This window comes from Podarcis vaucheri, assembly GCF_965113315.1.
Source record: "Podarcis vaucheri genome assembly, chromosome: 6".
NCBI classification, from domain to species: Eukaryota; Metazoa; Chordata; class Lepidosauria; order Squamata; family Lacertidae; genus Podarcis; species Podarcis vaucheri.
The window spans coordinates 60,372,805-60,393,522 of record NC_138764.1 but is presented as its reverse complement, the minus strand read 5'-3'; the positions used below and the strand labels follow the sequence as shown (position 1 = coordinate 60,393,522).

Sequence of the window (20,718 nt, the reverse complement as noted above, 5' to 3'; positions counted from 1 at the left end):
GCCCCACTCACCTCACAGAGTGTTTGTTGTGGGGGAGGAAGGGAAAGGAGAATGTTAGCCGCTTTGAGACTCCTTAAAGGGAGTGAAAGGCGGGATATCAAATCCAAACTCTTCTCTTCTTCTTCTTCTTCACTGTGTGAAGATGTACTTGAAACCACAGGTACTTGGGTTTTTATTTTATTTTTACAAACATATATATTTCTGCTTACTTAGGGATTCCTAGGAGTACAGTATATAGAAATCACTACCTTCTTTTTGGGTGCCCCAGTTTTCCTTGCAAATAGACATGCACTCAAGCACCTAATGAAGGGAATGAGGATGGTGGTTCTTAGCTATAGCCTACTTTCCTGAAATGACTGAATGAACGTTGAGGAAATCGCCAGGGAACCTGTTTGAAAATGTCATCTACCAACCCTGCTACACTATGAGTCCAGGGCTGGCAATGAAGACTGCAGTTCCATGGATCTTACTACTTGGAAGTAAGCCCCACTGAATTCAGTGGACTTAACCTCCACATACAGTATTTTGCATCAGGTTTGGTCTCACAGAAGCCATCCTGGACGACATTCTTACAACTGTTCAAGAAGAGTGCAAGCCGATTTGTGTCTGCCCAGAAGTAACCCCAATAGTTCAGTGTAACGTCCTCCCAGATATCTAGCTACCTATCCATCTGGGACGAAGCCCCTTCATTCACACCCTAGACTCGTGCTTCCCAACGTGCGGCACTCGCCCCACAGGGGGGCAATTTGATTTTTAAGGGGGGGGGCAATTCGAGAATGAGTTATTAACAGTTAATGGTCTTTTAGGCTTCCTCCACGTGAATAGGAGTTCACTTTTTGAATAATAAGAATTACGGTATATGTCAGAGGAGGGGGTGGGGATAAGGATTTTAGAGATGCTTAGAAAGGGCACGGCCAAAAAAAGGTTGGGAACCACTGCCCTAGACAGAGGATGCCAGCCAGCATCCCGCTGCCAGTCAGTGTGGAGCAAAACGGGCTCGGCGGGTTCTGACTCAGCTGAGTCCGCTTCCTCGGGGCGCAAGCCCCGCTGACCGCCAGGGTGCGGCCTTCCTCACGAGTAAACGCCCACGTGACGGGGCTGCACCGCACAGCCGAAGGGCCGCTGACCACCAACTGGCGACCATGGGCGGTGGCTTCTTGAACCGCGGCGAGCTAGAGCCCCTGTCCGGGGAGGTGGGGCGGCCGTGCAGGCGCCTCCGAGCGAGGCGAAAGTGCTGCGGGGAATCTGCGGCCTCGCCCCCGTTCCGCAGCCCGGAAGCAGGAAGCGCCAGGCCCAGCCCTCCTCCTCGCCTGCACGGGGAGCGTCGCTCCCATGCTCGCGGCGCTCCGCCTCTCCAGTCTGGTGGGAGCCACCCGGGCGGCGGTTCATGGGGTGAGGAGGCGCGTGGGCGAGGGAGGGCCGCTTTCGAGTGAAGGCGGAAGAAGCCTCCGGGGGGGGTCTCTTGGCCGCTTGGTGGGGGTGGGGATGGGGGTCTCGTCGGGAGCCTGGGCATGACAGGGGAGAAGGGCAGCCCCAAAGGCGGGGCGGACTGTCCCAGGCCGGCAGCCCCCTTCGGAGGAGACCGGGGTGTGGGGGACCAAAGGCCTCCATGCTCCTGTCAGTGGCCGGTGCTTTCCTCGCTCCCCACAGCTTGGAATGTCAGTGGCGGTCAGTGGGAGAGAAAAAAAGGGGTGTTTTAAGGGGTAGCAGTAAGTTCCATAAATTGTGGTCCAGCTCTCTCTTAAGTGGGTTCTAACATGTACGGTGTTTCCTAATTAACTAAGTATTTTAGACCCCCTGTTTTTCGAAAGCCAAGTCACAGAACCCCTCCAGTTGTAATTATTGATAACTCCACGATAGTTTTTGTTATATGAATGGTGCCACGGACCCCCTGGGTGGGTTACGCGGATTCCCTGGGGTCTGCGGACTAGCAACTGGGAAGAACCACTGCCTAGCGGAAATCTGGAAGTTTGTGTTCGACATAAATAGGCCTGTGCTTTTGTCATTTGTGCATGTCGAGGATCATATTTCTTGCAGCTGGTGTTTACAATCTCACCAGTGTTACATAATCCCTGAAGGCGTATAGGGTTAGAATCTCAGGTATGTTGTTGATTTCATACAGGTGAATGAATGAATGCTAGAATGAGTTCCTGTGTCATTTATGCTGAGTCTTGTGAATGTTGGCAGTTTCATGAGACTTTTACAGTAAGTGATGAGGCTTTACCTCTTCATGCATATGCACATAAAGTAAAACAGGGCTGCGTTATAGATTTGCAAAGTCAACCATGCAGTGTAAATGCCCCATTTCAATTCAGACTCTGGAGTTGTGTCTCTAAGGCTTCAATCCTGTGTTGTTGGGAGGAAGCCAAACAGCATGCCTTACTTCTGAGTAAACATGCATAGAAGTGTGCTGTTAAAACAAAACTGTTCTAACCATTATGGGGTATTCTTACTTCTGAGTTATCTCTTTAAGTCTGAATTATCCCTTGGCTACAAAAATGTGAGACCAGAACAAATCTGAAGGTCATATTGCCCATCCCTCTCCATTGATGCAGCTCCTTATTCATTTAACAATGGTAGAGGTTAGAACGTGGTACATTAAAGAAGTTGACAGAAAGCAGTGTGTACATCTAGTGACTGAAATCTAGGTGGCTCAAGGGAGCCACAGATGATCTATAGTTTTTCTTTCTTTGCTACAGAGGGCAAGAAAAATCTTAGGTTCTCAAACCAGTCTCACCTTGAGAAAGTTTGTTGCCCAAATCTAGATTCTAACTAGGCCCGTTGATGCAATCCTGTAAAATAGGAAATTGTACTAGATTTAATATCTAGTTGAAAACATAGTAACTGATGTATATACTACGTTGTGTAAGACAATTATGTGAACATATATTTTAAAAAAATCACTTTGTAAAGCATTATCTGGAGGCAATTGACTTATAGCATGCCTGGATAGCTCAGGTGATTGTAATGCCAAAGTTGCAAGTTCAATCCCTGCTTTGCAGGGGGTTGGACTAGATGATCCTTAGGTTCCCTTCCTACGATTCTATGATTCTATGCCAGTTTCCTCATCTCCAACATTCCTACGATTCTATGATTCTATGCCAGTTTCCTCATCTCCAACAAATTCAGAGGTTGATTTGACCCCACCCTCTTGTTCCCGATGTAGATCTTTATTCTCCCATTGTTTCTGATGTAGATCTTCACTCACTCTTTCTTCCTTGGGGTGGGACACACACACACCATTTTGTGGTTTGCCTTAGGTGCCAAAATGTATTGCGCTGGCCCTGCTTCTACACACACTTCCTATTTTTTGGGGGGGGGGAATTGTGCTGGGTGTTTTGTTCCCAGGGCTGGAACACTGAATCCAACACAGGATCAGGAATTGGGTCTGACTGTGTGTATGAAGATCAGAGCTGCTGTTGCTGCTTGCTTGTTGTGGAGTGTTGGATCTCACAAGGAAGTCAGAATTCTAAAGCACATCTTTTGCTGGGAAAATGCTATAAAAACAATAGTAATACAGCTGTAAACCTGTTGCATCCTCCTGTTGATACATAGCTCATTTTGGACTCTCTCTCTTTACTTAGAAATTAAGCATTTCTCCTGCCAGTACATGATTGCAGGACCAGGACCTTGAGGGGTACTTCAGGAATGGCTTGACCCTCTACATATTTCCTCCTTTCAGTATCCTCTTGTCACATCTTTAGTTGTACGTGGGTGGGTTGGCCTTGATACTAAATTGTTGAGAGTTTCATAAATAACAGAGTACCCTTGCAGTAAAGAAATCGTGAATGAAAGGTTTGATAACTGAATGGTAGTTTGGTGCTAAAACGGATGTTTAACAAATGCTAAACTATAAGAAGGCTCAAAAGTTTACCTGTAAGTCTGCTTGTGTATGTTGTTCTTGCTCTCCCTTGACCAGAAATAGGTTTTGTGAGTCAGATCCTCATTTGTAAAAAGTGGACCTTTTGTGAAATAGCTTTTGTGCTGCTTTGAGAAAATAAAACTTCATTGTGTATACCATATTTACTCAAGTCTAATACGCCATCGAATCTTATCACACACCTCAATTTTTGCAATGTAATTTGGCCAAAAAGGTGAGCATTAGATTCGAGTAAATACGGTGGTTTCTGTCTGTAAATGTATCTAATCCAGCATTCGCTATGGCTTCCCATGTTTTCTTGGAAATTCACAAGCAGGGCATGAAGGCAACCACTTCCTATTAGGTGGTACTCGTAGTTGTAGGACAAAGAGCCTTGGCCTAGCATGTTTGTAATGCCACAAGATTTTGTGGACTACAGTCCACTTCCTTAGATGTCTATGAAAGCTTTTACCATAATATGTTTGTGTACAGTTGCATCTAACTAAGTCATTGCATGAGGAAAACAGTGAAACAGCTTCCACTGGTTTAATAGAAGTTCCTCTCCTTCTCCTACCCCCAGCTCCATCAGCTCTGAAGGGTTGGAGAACCCCCACCGTAGATGGAGGGGGGGAGGAGGAAAGAGAGAAGTTATATTGCATGAGTGACATTATTCCACTCGCACAGTGACTTCATCCCTCTCTGTGCCAATTCGTGCATTTTCAATGTAAACAATGATACTTTTATAGTAGTCATTATGTGTTTTACTTAGATGAACAAACTAGCCCTATTTTAGAATGTTTAAAATCAAGGATCTGGGTGGAGTTTAATGAGCTACGTTAATGAGACCTCACAGCCAGCTTTGTAATTTTAACACAAAGAAACCTTGCTTAGATTAGGAATTTGCTGTCGTTTCCTATGATCTTCTTTGAGGCACTGGAATATCTTGTTTCTTAACATTTTCCCTAATAGGATTTTTCACCAGAGGACATGGAGCTTTCTGCCAGCGAACTCAGCATTTATGATAAACTCTCGGAGACCATTGACTTAGTGAGGGAGACCGGTTATCAGTGTGGTATGTCTGAAAAGGCCATTGAGAAATTCATCAGGCAACTCTTGGAAAAAAATGAGCCCCAAAGGGGACCCCCACGCTACCCTATTTTGATGGTACTCTATAAGGTAAAGCATTTGTGGACGATCTTGTATGTGTGCATGTCCGTATACAAAGTGGACCACAGTTTGAGGTCAACCTAATGGAGTGAAACCTAACGGCCAGAATATATTAAGCAAGATAAAGGCTTGAATCACTGCAATGCCTTTCGTTACCATGCCTGTTGTCTGGCAGGAATGTTAGAAAGAACTGGCACACAGGGTCAAACTTTTGGTGCCTGGATGCCTGACCTAGTTTGGTTTCTGAAAGTCTGGTTGCATATTTGCATTTTGGCCACTATATTATTAATGCGCAGGGAGCACATTATGCTACTGATATATAGGCAAGAGCATGTACTGAGCGATAATGCACTGCAAGTAACATCCCCTCATTGATAATCATATTCACTAGAGTATTTGAGCCTACATTCATGCAACAGCTTTTGTCAGCAGGCAGTGACACTAAAGCAGGGATGGGGAAGGCCAATGGTCAGGGCTGATGAGAGCTGGAGTCCATCCACATCTGGAGGGCCCCAGGTTCCCCATCCTCGCTCTGTAACTTCATGTTGCAAGCTTTGGTGTCAAAGTGATTTAGCTCAGCAGATCATAACCTACATGATTACCTGAAAGGGACAGTTCTCATTCTAAACAAGTGCCGGTGACTAATCTAATGCTTGTCTTCTCTTGCAGGGCCTGGTTATGCTGGGGTTAGTTTTACTAACTGCGTACTTTATGATCCAGCCGCATACGCTTTCGCCACCCGAAACGACGCTCTCCAGAACCCATGCGTGGGGCTCCCTCATTAGTCATATCCGACTGCTGCCTTTACCAATTACCAAGAAGTATATGCTAGAGAGTAAGAAAGTTATTTGCATATTTACTTAACCATAACATATTTGGGATGCATTGGTGGTAGCACACATGATGATATGCTAAGACAATACATGCTAGGGAAAAATATTCCGTAATGATGCCCCTACCTTTCATTGCAAAATAATATTGCTTTTTTACAGGGAGCAAAATGAGAACTACTACCAAGATCTATATGAGGTCTGCCTGCAGTAATCACTAATTAACTCATCGACATTCTCAAAGGCTTTGTTTTTGTGTTTACAACAAAGCTTAGCAAATTGCCTCCAGTGGACATGTTCTGAGATATTACACTCTGCAGCATGGCAACCTGCTAGCATTTTTTTTTAATGTTCTAAAACTGGTTCCAAACCAGTCACAAATGAGGATAGGCAGAGCCTAACGTTGTGAAGGAAAGTTTAGAAAGCACAGGGATGTTTGCTTATTGTTGGGAGAGCGGTTTAGTTTGTTCTGGATTTTTTGAGAGTGAAAACAAACCAGTTACCATTGGCCCCTTATTTAACAAATTCGTACTTCATGAAATTGGCGCAGGATTGCACGTACACACAGATTGTACAAGATAATGTGTTGCAAAAGGGAGGTTCTGGGAAGCCAAATCGGACAAGGTGAGGTTTTTCTCTGCTGCTGTCAAGTCTCCTCCTAGCATGAGCTGCTTGTCCCAGAGTGGAGTTTCCAGCTTTATGTTTTTCCTGGATGGTCTCTGGCTGCACAACTAACAGGTGCAGCTTTTCCTGGCATGCTTTACTTATCACACAGCTTTACATTTTTTGGAGGGCAGCCAGGAACAAAAATACTTCTGTAAATTTGTCCGCAGTTTAAACTGGACTCAGAAGGCTTGTATTCATTTTTTTAGCAGTTGCATCAGACTTTCACCCTTTACTGCCTCTCAGGATGCAGAGATCCTGGCTTTACACCTCCTATATCAAGCACATATCGACAAATGATATCACCAGTTATCATTTTTTGTTATTCTAATGCATTTAAAAACGTTAAAATCTTTAAGAATTGCTGTATGTTTTCCCACTTGGCTAAATATTTAAATCACACATTTAGTTGCTTGTGGAGTATTTCAACAATGTCCAAGTATATAAAAAGAGCCTGATCAGGATGCTGCTAATGGTAAAGTGACCATTAACTCTGGTATTACGCTTGCAACATAATTCTGAGTCTTTCCACTAGTGCCCTAAAACATTCAAACATTCAAACATTTGTACAGGATTACTCTGTGCTTAAGGTGGTGCTTTGAGTTCTGCATGGAACTTTGGTTCAAAGTTCAGTACCAGTAAATCTGATTTCAGCAGGTAGGCTATGAAAGGTAGTGGTGCAAATCTCTTCTGTTTATTTTTTGCGGTAGTGATTGAAATGTACACGTCAGGAAATGTAGCAATCTCGATCTTTGCCAACAGAAATGAGGAAGCCCCTCTAAGGAAACTCGGAATGAGACTAGTGTTTTGTAGCTGAACTTAGTATTCAGCTGTTGCAGCAAGGTTTCAGAGCAGTTAACTCTGAGATAATAAACCACCAAGACTTATCATAAACCACACATGGGTGCGGGCAGAACTGTCTAAATTGCAGCTAGCTGAAAGGTCATCACAACTGTGCTGCCTTCTCAGGCAGATTTGTTTAAAAACCTTATCATGTCTACATGTTTTGCTTTTTTTTGTTTTGTTAGCGCTCAGTTGAAGGAAATTTTATTTCTGAGAATGCTTGGCACACAAGTGGTTGTTTTTCCTTTGTGACAGTTGAGAATAAACAAGGGGTGGGTAAGGCAGAAGATAGATTGGAATGTATTACTACTACTACTACTACTACTACTACTACAAATACTACTATTTATTACCTGCCCTTCACCCTAGGGTCCCAGAGTGGGTTGTAATTAAAATATAATATTAATATTAAAACACAGTATTGCACAATATTAAGAACCAGTTTAAAATGGGTAGTTTTCCAACTGATTGGCAGTGGATTAACAAAGACTATCTCCACAGTTATTTATTTTTAGCAATAGCAATAACAAAACAACCCCTTCCACTTAAATTAGGTTGTTGAAATGGGGAAAGGTAACCAGAAATGAATTTCTGTGTGTGAAAGGATCATGAACAGAGATCAGTACTGGTATTGAAACCAATGTCTCAGCTCAGAATGTATATGTTGGCTAAAACCCATTCCTGCAGAAATAAACAAAACCACATCCAATTTTTGTAATAGTCCCGAAATCTATTGAAGATGATTTCCTGAAATCTCACACTCCATTTAAAAATGGTGTGTGTGTGTTTAACCTTTCCCCCTCCAATCATTTCTCCTTCAAAATCATATGGTCCAACTGCTTCTACCTTTGCATAGATCGGGATGCATATTTGCAAGACTAAATAAGCATCTGGAATCCCTTGAGTGGGGAGTTTTGACTGAAAAAAGGCCTAGCAGGGAAAGGGCTAAGCACTCCCTATGCTGCTCCTGTGTTTGAAATTGTAGCCTCCCAATAGTACTTTTCATCAAACAAACATAGAACATTGGTGTTTGGATACACACAATTTATATGTGATGTGCAGTCTGCCACTCTCAAGTTTTAATCCTGGGCATAATCACTTCTAAGTAAGCTCTGATTTTGTACAATGAGACTTATACCCTAATAGGCATGCATAGGATTACAGACTGAATTGTTAAATGACTATTCTTACATGTACATAAGAGAGAGGATCCTTTTTTTGCTCAGATTTTCATACTGGGCTTCTACATGTTAAAACAATGACTTTTCTAGCTCCCAAGTATAATAGCTTATCTGATACTATTTGCATTCTGTCAAAAGCAAATTGAAGGAATGCCATAAAGCCTTGCCACCTCATTCTATTAAGTATCTCAAGGCCTCAAAGGAAGATGAGGGCTTTAAGTGTAGTACAGTGGTACCTCGGGTTAAGTACTTAATTCGTTCCAGAGGCCCGTTCTTAACCTGAAACTGTTCTTAACCTGAAGCACCACTTTAGCTAATGGGGCCTCCTGCTGCTGCTGTGCCTCCGAAGCACGATTTCTGTTCTCATTCTGAAGCAAAGTTCCTAACCCTCAGGTACTATTTCTGGGTTAGCAGAATCTGTAACCTGAAGCATATGTAACGTGAAGCGTATGTAACCCGAGGTACCACTGTAGTTGGATGGGTCTCCTGACATATTTTTAAAGGAAAGACTGATGGACTGTGTAGTCACAGCTGTTTACTGCTCTCTGATTCTTTCTAGCTTGGGAACTGTCATAGTTTCAGGAATCCTACATTCTGCAAAATCTCCCATCTTCAATTTAGCTCACTGCCGTGCCCTTGCATTAGTTGGTTGATTAGGTCCAGCCTTATAAGTCACTTCCTGCAACTCTTAAGCTGGGAAATGATAAAAGGGAGTAAAGGCTGCTGCCATATCAACGTGTGTTTCATAATGTACAATGCAAAGAGCAAATGTAACTAAGCAGCTTTGCTGGGATGGAGAAGAATCCTGTTTAGAGGCTGACTCAAGCTAGATGTCAAGCATCTTTGAAGAGCTGCTGTTTATATTTTCTGTTGCGATATCACATCAGTACATAATGAAAATGATTAGACATTAAAGGAATTGCTTTGGTAGCTTGAATTAGCTGGCAAATGAAAAGAGGAGGGCGCTCTTTGAAGAGAATCGCTCTTGTTTGTGAAGGCTATTGACAGCGATGGAAAACTTCTTCATCACTGTTGCAGTGCCCTGAAAGAGGAAAATGTAGTGGGCACTTTATATTTCCTTTGCCTGGACTGATATGGTCACTGGAACTCAACGTTCTAGAAACCCTTTCTCCTCCACTTCCAAAAGACTAGATCTATCCTTCAATCACAGATTTAAATAATGAACTATATAATAATGTACTGGGTGAAACCCAAGATACGCAGGGCTATTTGGAGACATGATTACTCTTAGCGCTAGGATGTGGTCCAGTGGGAAGCCCTCCATTTGTTCTTGGCACAGAGAAGTATCTTTAAAATGATGGTAGTATGGAGCTAGGCCAACATTCATTCGTCCCACATTTCTAAATTCCTTTGACATACCAAATCCAAGACTAGAAATGATTATGTTCTTTTCCAGGCATTTCTGCTTCTCTGAAATTGTTTGTAAAAACAGGTCAGACTCTTGGGCTCAGTTTTGGCTGTTTGCAGACGTGCATGATGTAAAGTGGTGGGCGAAATTCCAGCAGGTCACTTTTAAGCTGGCATATGAGCCACAACTGCCTTGTTAGCAATGAACTGCAACTGAGGTCTGGAATAATATGATTGGACGAAGCAGTGAGGAGTCTTTCTACATTTCAGAACCCTTGAGCACTACCTCCAAGCCGTAAATTATGAACAAGGGTGCGGTTAGCAGAAATGGTTCATTTGGGAAGATTTGCAGCAACAATATCTATCTTTTTGGCTCTCTAGCTTAGCGTGAGACATGCTTGACTTCCATCCAACATTCAGGGCCCTCTCAGGCTAAATCATGTCTTGGATAGTTTCAGTTGAGTCTGCTATAGAGCATGCACAAAGATTTCCTTTGCAGATTAGTGTTCTTTCCCACCAGAAAATACTGATGCCTCTAGAATGTTGTCCATTAACGTCAGCCCAGCTGCAGCATCCTTACACCATTAAGAACTGAACTGTAACTGATGCCCCAGGGCTCTGAATCTCATTGTAAACATCTCATTTTATTATAATCTGAGGCCTAATAACAGGCACATGTGTTGGTACACATTTTTAAAGGTCCAGGCTGGCTTTGTACAGATGGGTGGTGCAAGTTCTTTTTAAACAATGACTTTATCTTGGCTATTCAGTAGTTGAACTGTTTGTTTGACATTTCTTATAGCAAACCAGCTCCATGTTATTTTGGGAATCTGGAAAGTGGAAAACTCTTTTGCACTTTTTTGCATTTAGGGTAGCATGTTATTTATATATATATATATATATATATATATATATATATATATATATATATATATATATCTGGCCACAAAAGATGGGTTTGTTGTGGGGGTGAACTATTGGGGTTCACCCAGTGGCAAATAAGGTTTGCCATTCAGAGCTTAGTGTTGAGCACATTCTAAGAGAGTTAGCTATTTTTTAAAAAATTCTCGAGCACTGCATTGTGTAAGTTGTTAAATTATTCTTTCAAATTCACTAGACGTGCAGAATTGGGTATTTTAACGTACTGCTATTTGAAAACCTGTTTCCAACTCTTAGCTGTAGAAACTAGCTATGAAAACGTTTGCTTATATTTCTTGGTAACCCAAAGCAATTGAAAGAGGTATTAACACGATTTCCCAGTCGGTCAAGGAATGGGGCTTCTATTCCATCACCATTCCTACCACTGTCTCTCCCACAGCACAGAACTGTGCAGGATACTCTTGTCTTACCCTCTTTGCATTCTTTTTTCTGAAAACATTGGGATTGAGAGGAGGCCAAAGAAAGTGCAGATTTAGGAGCTGGAGTAAATGAAATAAGTAGTAATTCATTTATTTTGGACAAAATGTTGATATTTGAATGTGAGTGCACATAGTCCTGGTGGTAATTCCATCTTGGTGGTGTTCAGCTTTGCAAAGTTGTGAAGAAGCAGTTTCTTCCTTGCTTCAGGATTGGTATGCTTATTATGTAAAGCATGGTAGAGTGATGTGTCCCCTTCTTTCTCCCTCTCTCCATGCATTTACCGAGCATGTGCATTTCATAAAAATTCAGTTTTGACATCTGGTTTCCACTGAACCATGTCTGTTGTTCCAGCTGGGGTAATCTGAGGATGACAACACTAGAACCCTTGTGGCTTGAAATTTGAGGTTTTTTTAAATTGTGCATTTCTTTTTAATTAAATTCTAATGTTTGAGTTTTTCTGTTCCTGCTGAAGCCCAGTTTCCAAGTTTTTATCTCCAATCTTAAACGCTAAAACTTCCCCCACAAAAAATGGAAGTTATGATTTTGAAGTCACTGTTGAATACACATAGCACAAGACGCTTTGAATCCTTGCCATAAAATTGACTTTGATAATTAATGGCTATAACACTTAATATCCCTGTGAGGTGGTCATAACAGGAGCACCTTTCAGCCCTTTCTGCTGAGTCATGATATGCCATGATATTCTTAGGACCTCTGGTGACAGATAGAAATAAGAGAGGATGACGACAGATGAGGTCTCCCCCTTTCAGTTATACTGTGACTGTGGCTAAGCTAGAAACTGGGAGGTGGGGGACAGACTTGTATCAGTTCAGTGCTTCAAAGCGCAATCCGCTATTAATTGGAGGTTAAGTCCAATTAAGCTTACTCCAAGAGAAGTGTGCATAGGATTGTTTTCTTAATCTCCCCAGTCTTTTACTCTCAAATGTGAAGGACTCGTACTATCCAGGTCTCTGCAAGTTAGTTTTGGTGACTTGCAGATGCAAAATTGCGTCTTGCTATGGTTTTTTTTTTTTAATGTCTAAATGAAGTCAGAGCCTGTGCTGCTACTTTTAAATGAATCAAAATAATGGTTTGCTTTCCCTGACTAAACCTATTTTTAGTTTTATTCTGATATACATATTTCTCCTTGCAGAAAAAAACAAGTCTGTTGCAATGAGTAGCTTTATATTTTACCACCACTGTTTCTCTCTTTACTTGCGGAGTGCTAAGTTGTAAGTCAGAGCAGCAATAGCAATGAGGTTAGCAATTTTGAGTATTGTATGGCCATGTTTTGGGATTGAGGATGTCTGCTAAGCAGGGAAAAATCACTTCTGCTTGGAGTAATGTTGGCTGCTGCAGAGCATGGTTTTTTTTGGCTAGTGCAGGTTATTAATGGTTTATGCTTTAAAGGATCTTAGCATCATTTTGAATGTGTGCACCTGCATAAATTCAAAGGAGGCAGCCCCATTGCCTTTAGTGATCTCATCTGTTAGTGGAGAACTTTACTCGTCCTGAATCAAATAAATAATTTGGCACAGGATAGCCCAGTACAGGCATGACACTTCTACCTAGTCATGCCAAGAAATGGTGCAGCCTGTTACCAAAGCTATGCAGGGCGGATGCATGTTACAGATTTTGCGGGTTGGATAATCAAAGTGTGAGCCAACCCTTGGAGACCATGTGGCGTTGCTGAGCTTACTCAGCTCCTGATGTGCAAAAACGTTCTAAACGTGATGTTACTTGAGTTTATTTGTAGTATGATTTAGCCTATATGGCATGGAAGATAAATATTTTTTTAAAAAATGAATGTATGATATCAGTGTAACCACACACGCTATTCACCTAAGATTTATGGACAAAATGTCCAGTTCTGGTTTGTCTGTCCAGTTTCTATATAATTATGGGGAAAGTTCTTCACACGCTTGAGGATCAAAAGGCCAACTTTAGATACACGCAGTGGGCTGTACATGCCAGAGAATTTTTTGAACATTTTGAAACATAGCCACTTTTGCTATATCTCAAACTGCTTTTGAAACTCTCTTTAAATTTCGAAAGCAATTTGGCATGTACCACAGGGCGCTGTTATTTGCGTATTGTTGGTCTAAAATCCCCTTTGGGGACTAGCTTGTCTGGGCTAGTTGGTTGGTTTTCAGATATTTACATCCCACACATAGGCGGACCCCTGTGGTGGGTAGAAAAGAATATTTAAAACACAACACTAAGGGAGCAGCAACTTAAGATGAGCACAGCTTAAAACCACATCCACAGCCAAAAACAAAACCAGTGACAAGAGCCAACTTGGAAATAGGAAGGGGTGGAAGTGACAACAATTTCAGCTCTGTGTGCCAAAGGCACATTGAAATGAAACAGTCAACTAGGCCTTGAAATGTCAACCAAAGAAGCCTCCCAGGACAGAAAGTTCCCCTGCCTGGGGACAATAACTATAAAGTCTCTGACTTGCATACCCAGCAGCTGCACGTCTGTCAGTGGTGGTGGAGCAGTATCTCCATTGAAGACCTAATCACGTAAGAGATGATGATCTTTTAAATAAATAAAGACAACAACAAACATTTTGGGGCTTGGAAACTGACTGGATGCTCCAAAAAGCCACCACCAACAAATTTATTTATATCCCTCCTTTTCCCCTGACGGTGCTTAAGATTTGTTAAATTTAAACTAGCTACATATATAAAATCTATTAAAACCATACCAATAATTACAAAACAGCACAGCGCCAGCCCTTTAATTAAAAGCAGTCTGTTCTCAGTCAGAACATGTTTGGGCTAGTTGGTTAGCCCTTACTTTTGAGTGTTTTGCAGTTAACCAGCCAACCTAGGAGGTGTTATAGGTCCATCTTCTCCAGGAAAGGGCCCAGCCAGTGGCCAGTTGTGAGTTCTCTGGATCTAGTCTGTTGTGTCTTAACTTCCTGACTCCCTTAGCTCTTTGGGGTCCATCTTTCCTATCAAATTAGCTTCTTAGCATGCCAAAAGTTGTTACCTCATGTGAAGTTATTTGAAGTGACTGAAAGATTAAAATGGTGATTATATGGATTAAAAAAAATTTAAAGTGCTTGGTGGTTTGTATGGATAGCCAAGAGAAACAGTTGGTAATGATACAGTACTCTGACCTCAGGACTGAGTGACAGGCTGACTCCCATATGAAGTTGCTGAGCCTCTAAGGAGAGATGCAGAAACTGCTCCTGTCTACACTTCTGGTCAGTAGGGGGAAAACAGCAACACAATTGTGATGCTCAGTGCAGTAGTGAGAAGAACCAGGGAGGAGCGAATTGTCTGTGAGCTCCTCTCCAGGAGCATGTACATTTATGCTGAGCTAGGGTTTGGCTTAATGTGATGTGTGAACCTGGCCAAAGTGGGACTCTGCTGTCTAATGAGGATCAAAATATCCTCCTTGGTGTTTTGGCACAGAAATATACTGCTTAGTAACAGCACAACGGAATCTTCCTCCTTTAGTGGATTTTAAATGATGTGGGTCTCTGTATTCCCTGCCAGATAAATGCAGAATTGTGTTATTTCAGCTTCGCTATCTCTTTGTCATGGCAACAGCAGCTCATTTATAATAACTTCTGTGTTAGTCGAAACAAAATAAAATTCCTTCCAGTAGCACCTTACAGACCAACTAAGTTTGTTATTGGTATGAGCTTTCGTATGCATTCACACTTCTATGTTAGTCTCAGCTTTGCAAAGCTCTTGTGCGTGCCTGGTCTCTTTAAACTGGCAGGTGAAGGTATACACATCACTGCAAGTTACATGAATTAAGTGTTGGAAATAGCATGACTATTTGTAAGAGTTGAGAAGGAGAGCCTTCCCAGATATGTGGTATCTTAAGCTGCTTGTTTCAAGGATCTATGTTGCAGTCTTGGTGGGGAGGCGATTCTACTGATGAGAGCCTGTATGCATATTTGTCGGCCCACTGCTTGCAGTTGCAAAAGGATTGCTCTCTGCAAGCAGACTTGTGAAAGTAGGGACTGGTGGTGGGGACACATCTAGAACTGGGTGCTGGCCCTGGAATCAAGCACAATTGCTCTTGAAACCTTAACAGATATGTTTTAACTAGTTCCAGCTTGAATATTCTTTTTTGAGAATTTACGAACTGGCTATGCTACAAACGGATCAAGGCCTGCTACACTTAAAGGCCAAATACACCTTGAGTGTGCCCACAGACAGACTGATAATCTGAAAGGAATGCAGAGGAGTATAACTGAAAGTAGTAGAGGAGAAAAGACTACTGTGTCAAGATCCAGTTCAGTCCTCTTCTACACTGCTGTGTTTGCATTGCCTCTGCTCGTTGCTCAGCCTGTTATTCTTCCATGTCACCCTTCAGTCTCTCTCCAAATCTAGGCTAGCCTGCTGCCCTCCCTCCCTTTTCCCACTGCACTTTTTATGCAAGTCACACACTTTCTGGTGTACAAAGGAACACCCTCAACAATAAATCTCAGATTGATTAAACAATTTTTTTTAAGCCCACTTGGAATACTTGAGTGGGTTATTCATGGCAAACAAAAACCTCCTGAATCATGCAATTGAGAATGCAAATACCCAGAATTGGCTGCAAAGATAAATTGGGCTCTGTTTGGTGGATGTGATTAATGCACAGCCGTACAGATTGCTCTGTGCTTCTATATCTTGCGATGCTAAACATCTCAGTCTTTCAAACTGGGTAAACCTCCTGAAATGGCTTCAAAGACTTTAAAGGCATCAGAAGCATTTTAACGGTCCTCCTTTTCCATGAATTTTGTATTGTCTTCTGTTAGGATGTACTGAAGGAAATCAAAGGAAGCATTGTTGATCGCTTGTTACAGAAGGTGATCCTTAAGATCAGGAGTGAGGATCCCCAGGCCTAGGGCCAATGCAGCAGCTCCCCATCCTCTCTGTCTATTGGGAAGCCATCCCTCTGGCTAATAATATTACCGACCCTGATTTGTGCCCTTCCTGAGTGCATTTGCCTGGCTAGAATGTGCCCTTGAACTCTGATAATGCTTTTAGGATAGAGAGCAGTGTGCAAGTGTGTGTAGAACCTAGCCTATTGTACGAAAGTAAAATTCAAATTAATTGCTCTGTCCCTTTTTACCACTGGCTGCACCCATGTGCCCCCCTGAAGGGCTATCATTTGCACCCTCTTTTTCTTGATTCTTTCTGACCCAGTGGCGCTCTCTCTCTCTCTCTCTCTCTCTCTCTGTATAAGAGATTTTCTGTCATTTAGCCTCTGTGCAGTTGGGAGGTGCACATTGAAGCAGTTGTTCTTGCTTACTAAAACATCAAGAATTTGTATGCGTGCTTAAGAAGAATACAATGTCGTTATCAAGTATCTTTTTAAGAAGGCTCTGATGCAAGTTTTCCAGTAACAAACAAGTCATATTGTGATCTTTCTAGAACACATCCCAGAGGTAACACATGAAACACAGCATTCAGTCAGATATTGCAAGCTTTCCTGTGATCCTCGGATGAAGGGTGGTACAGAAATTTGATAAATAATGATGATAATGAACAAGCCATAAAGAATTAACCACTGTGGTTTCTTCTGTCTCTTGAGAGAATCCCTTTCTCAAAAGTGTAATGATGAATAAACTCCTCTCTTTTCTTCTCCTGAGATGTCGTTCTGTATAACATGATTACAGTTACCTATTTGCACAAGGAGGGGAGAGACCCTGGTGGGAAATAAGCCACCGTCTCTTCATTTCCCCCCAGTAAGGGGTCATATGTTAACCATCACTTCCAAGCTACAACAACAAAAAGTCTAACCAATAAAAGACAAAGCCTTACTTATCTTGTTGTATTATACGGTATTGTAAAATGACCATTTAAACTAAGTCTCTCTAATCAAAGGAGATTGAGTCCCCAAAGGGAGTGCTGAAATTTGATTTCCATTGAGGCCAGGCAAATTGCTTATGCTCTGTTTTTCCTATTAAAATTAGAAGCAGAATGCCTGATCCTCAAATATAATTTGCCCATAATTTAAATCACACGCTCCTGTTACATAAGAATGCTATAAGAGCCCTGTTGGATCAGACCAAAGGCCCATCTTGCCAGTGTCCTTTTCCCCCACAGTGGCCAGCCAGATGCTTATGGGAAGCCTGTTAGCAGGACTATATCATGACAGTGCTTTCTCTGCTTGTGATTCCCAGCAACTGGTGGTATTCAGAGGCATATAGCCTTGGATACTGGAGGTAGTACACAGCCATCATAGCTAGTGGTCAATGATAGCCTTATTTGCTGTGAATTTGTCTAGTCACCTTTTAAGCTATCAGTTTGGTAGCCTTTACTGTATCTTCTGGTAGTGAATTCCAGAGTCTGAACTATGTGCTTTGTGAATAAGTTCTTCCTCCTGTCTATCCTGAATCTTCCATCCTTCAGCTTCACTGGATTACTCCAGCTTCTCGTGTGATGAGAGAGAGGGAGAAAGGCTTTTCTCTATCTACTTCCTTCACACCATGCATACTTTTATGTTGTATGATATCACCCCCTTACTTGCATTTTTCTAAACTAAAAAAGTCCAAATGTTGGACTTTGGATGATAATTCTGATTGCCCTTTTCTGAATCTTTTCCCGTCCTGTGATAACGGTATTTTAGATGCCTCTGCACCATAGATTTGTCAATACACACACTCTTAATCATTTTTATTTTCAGTCCTTTAAACATGGAGTTTGCTTTTTTCACAGTTGCCATTTTCACTGAGGTCTCATTTCTGGTCATTCACCACCAGATCGGACCCTATTGGCATATAGGTGAAGATGGGGATTTTTTGCACTAGTGTGCATCAATTACACTTGCTTACATTTGCCATTTTAATGCCCGGCCCGTTCACCCAGTTGCAAAATATCATTTTGGATCTGCTCACAATTCCTTTTTGTTTGTGCTACCCTGAACAATTTGGTGTCACCAGCAAACTTGGCCACCTCACTGCTCACCCCTAACTTTAGGTTGTTTATGAAGAAGTTAAAAAGCACAGGGTTAAGCAGGGCTTTTTTTCTAGAAAAAGAGGTGGTAGAACTTGTTGACCTATTTTAAGGGGGAATACCCACCCGAAGTTGATGAGCTTTATCAACAACTTTATCAAAAGCTTTTTGGCAGTCCAAGTACACAATATCTACTCAATCTCTCCTATCCATATGCTTGCTGACGCTGTTGGATAACACTCAAAGGTTAGTTACATGGAATTTACCTTTGTGGAAGCCATTCTAGTTTTTTATTAGGAAGAACCACGTACTACATTTGAGTAGCAAGTATGTATCCCTCTTAATGATGTACCTAATGTTGTGCATTGCCGTCTGGGGGTGTTCCAGCAAGAAGGCGGGGGCTTATTCTGAGACAGAACTGTGAAATGCACCACTTGTTTGCTCTCAAATGGGGTGACAGGTGTTGCCCATATCAAGTTTAAAGATTCCTTTTCAATGAATTATCTCATGATAGTCCACGGCAATGACAAGTGTAATGTTTGGAATCTGTTTCTGTTTGCTTAAGTGAAATCTTGCGGCTCACAAACCACTTATATCCTTTTGCTTCAAAGAGTGTCAAGACTGGTGGGGCTTGGATTGTAGACAGAATGTGTCTCAGACTGCCAACTGCTCCTGCTCCGTGAATAACCTTGTGGCTGCTGCTGACCTAGGGCAGCTATCAGAAAAACTACTGCAAACTCAGCCTCTCTTCATCAAGGTAACTTCACAGCGTGGGATGCCTGTCAGAATGGGGCCTACTCCTTGGTTGTGTGAGAAAACACAACTCATAAAAATACCATTCCATCTCCTCTCTTTTTCACAAGACAGGACAGTATCGGTCTTATGCTGAAATGAAGCATTTTCAGTCTCTGTACCCTGGATTGACAGATTTCATCATACTGGAGGAATCAGCTGAGAGATGGAGCAGTCATCCAGGGCAAGGAGTTCACATTTTCTGGTGAGTTTGAGCTATTCACTGAAGTTGCACACACACACACTTTCTTGAACTTGACCCAAGTGAACTTTCTGGGATGCGTCTTCCAAAAGGCTGGGTGGGTGGGTGGCGGGTGAAGAACACTAGAAAGGATGATGTGGATTTGCTGTTTTTGTAGCTGTCTTATTCTAATATGTAATGTTATCATCTTGACCCAAATGGAAAATTGGTCTGTTCAATTTTATTTCCTTTATATATTTATTACACTTATAATCCCACCTTTCCTTCAAGGAGCTTAAGGTAGTGTACGTAAGTTCTCCTTGCCATTTTATCACAAGGTTAGGCTGAAAATGAGTGACTGGCCAAGGTCACCCAGTGAGCTTCATGGCTGAGTGGGGATCTGAACCCTGGTCTCCCAGGTCCTAGTCAGACACTCTGACCACTACACCAGACCAGCAATCAAATTTATAATGTGGCATTTTGGCACATGTGCCTTGGGATTCTGAGAGGGCCTTTTGTGGTAGGATTCCTTAAGCATTTAAAAATACCAGCAGATTTCTTTCCAAACATGGTCTGACGGAAAGTTTGGTGTGTGTGTTGCCGAGGTGAAATACACAGAAAAATACAATGGAATTGGGATGTGAAACTCAACAAAACCATTTTGGTTTCCACAGTTTCTAGAAGGTCCCTCATCAGTAAAGACCTCGCTATTTCTTCACAGAGCACTGGTGTACCAGAATGTAAAGGTCAAATTCTGCCTCTTAGATGCCTGTATCTTCCCCCCAAATGCAGGGGCAGCAGAGGTCCAGTTCACATTGTGCAGGTTACAGACTTTGCAGAAGCCTCTACAGTGCATGCAAGTGGTGCCACCAATACATGCCACTACTTACAGGCCTTTAAAAAGGCCAACTACATCATTGAGTAACTAATGGATTCAGAGAAGCCCATATTTGGCTGGAATTTGTCAACCCACAGAATTTCTGCAGAAATCTCTCCCTACCCCTGCAATTTAGAGTATTTTATTCCCCAAAAATGCTGGGTGCTGGTTTTGCCAATTCCTGTTTAAAATGTTGTCTAACAGCCCCATACAGTGGTACCTCGGGTTACATACGCTTCAGGTTACAGACTCCGCTAACCCAGAAATAGTACCTCGGGTTAAGAACTTTGCTTCAGGATGAGAACAGAAATTGTGTGGTGGTGCAGTGGCAGAGGGAGGCCCCATTAGCTAAAGTGGTACCTCAGGTTAAGAACGATTTCAGGTTAAGAACGGACCTCCAGAACAAATTACCGTATTTTTTGCACCACAACACTCACTTTTTTCCTCCTAGAAAGTAAGGGGAAATGTCTGTGCGTGTTATGGAGGGAATGCCTGGTGGTGGGGGGGGGGGATCTGCTGCAGTCGTGAGCAGAGGATCCATGGTTCCCCTTCCTTCCCTCCTCCGTGGTTACAAAGCATGGATCCACATGGATCCTCAGGATTTTTGCATTGGGCTACTCCAAACTCACTGTCAGATCACATGTCTGTGGCCACAGCATGAACCACAAAAATCATATATCCACT

The 20,718-nt window shown here is 42.3% G+C and overlaps 1 protein-coding gene across 5 annotated transcripts in view; it reads left to right on the top strand.

The window, feature by feature from the left end:
• Window positions 1-1,084: 1,084 nt before the first annotated feature.
• Window positions 1,085-20,718, top strand: part of LOC309535309 (bombesin receptor-activated protein C6orf89 homolog) — a 28,002-nt gene continuing 8,368 nt past the window's right edge. For 2 of the 5 annotated variants that reach the window (XR_014221176.1, XM_082228246.1), the window contains exons 1-5: window positions 1,085-1,392; window positions 4,829-5,035; window positions 5,696-5,861; window positions 18,796-18,941; window positions 19,048-19,181. Coding sequence is in view for 4 of the 5 variants with exons in the window: in XM_082228246.1 (XP_082084372.1) it covers window positions 1,333-1,392; window positions 4,829-5,035; window positions 5,696-5,861; window positions 18,796-18,941; window positions 19,048-19,181 (713 nt within the window). In the remaining variant the exon portion in view is untranslated. Of the gene's footprint in view, window positions 1,393-1,726; window positions 2,101-3,621; window positions 3,715-4,828; window positions 5,036-5,695; window positions 5,862-18,795; window positions 18,942-19,047; window positions 19,182-20,718 lie in introns of those variants that run through there. The other 3 variants (XM_082228247.1, XM_082228249.1, XM_082228248.1) reach the window with 3 other exon arrangements.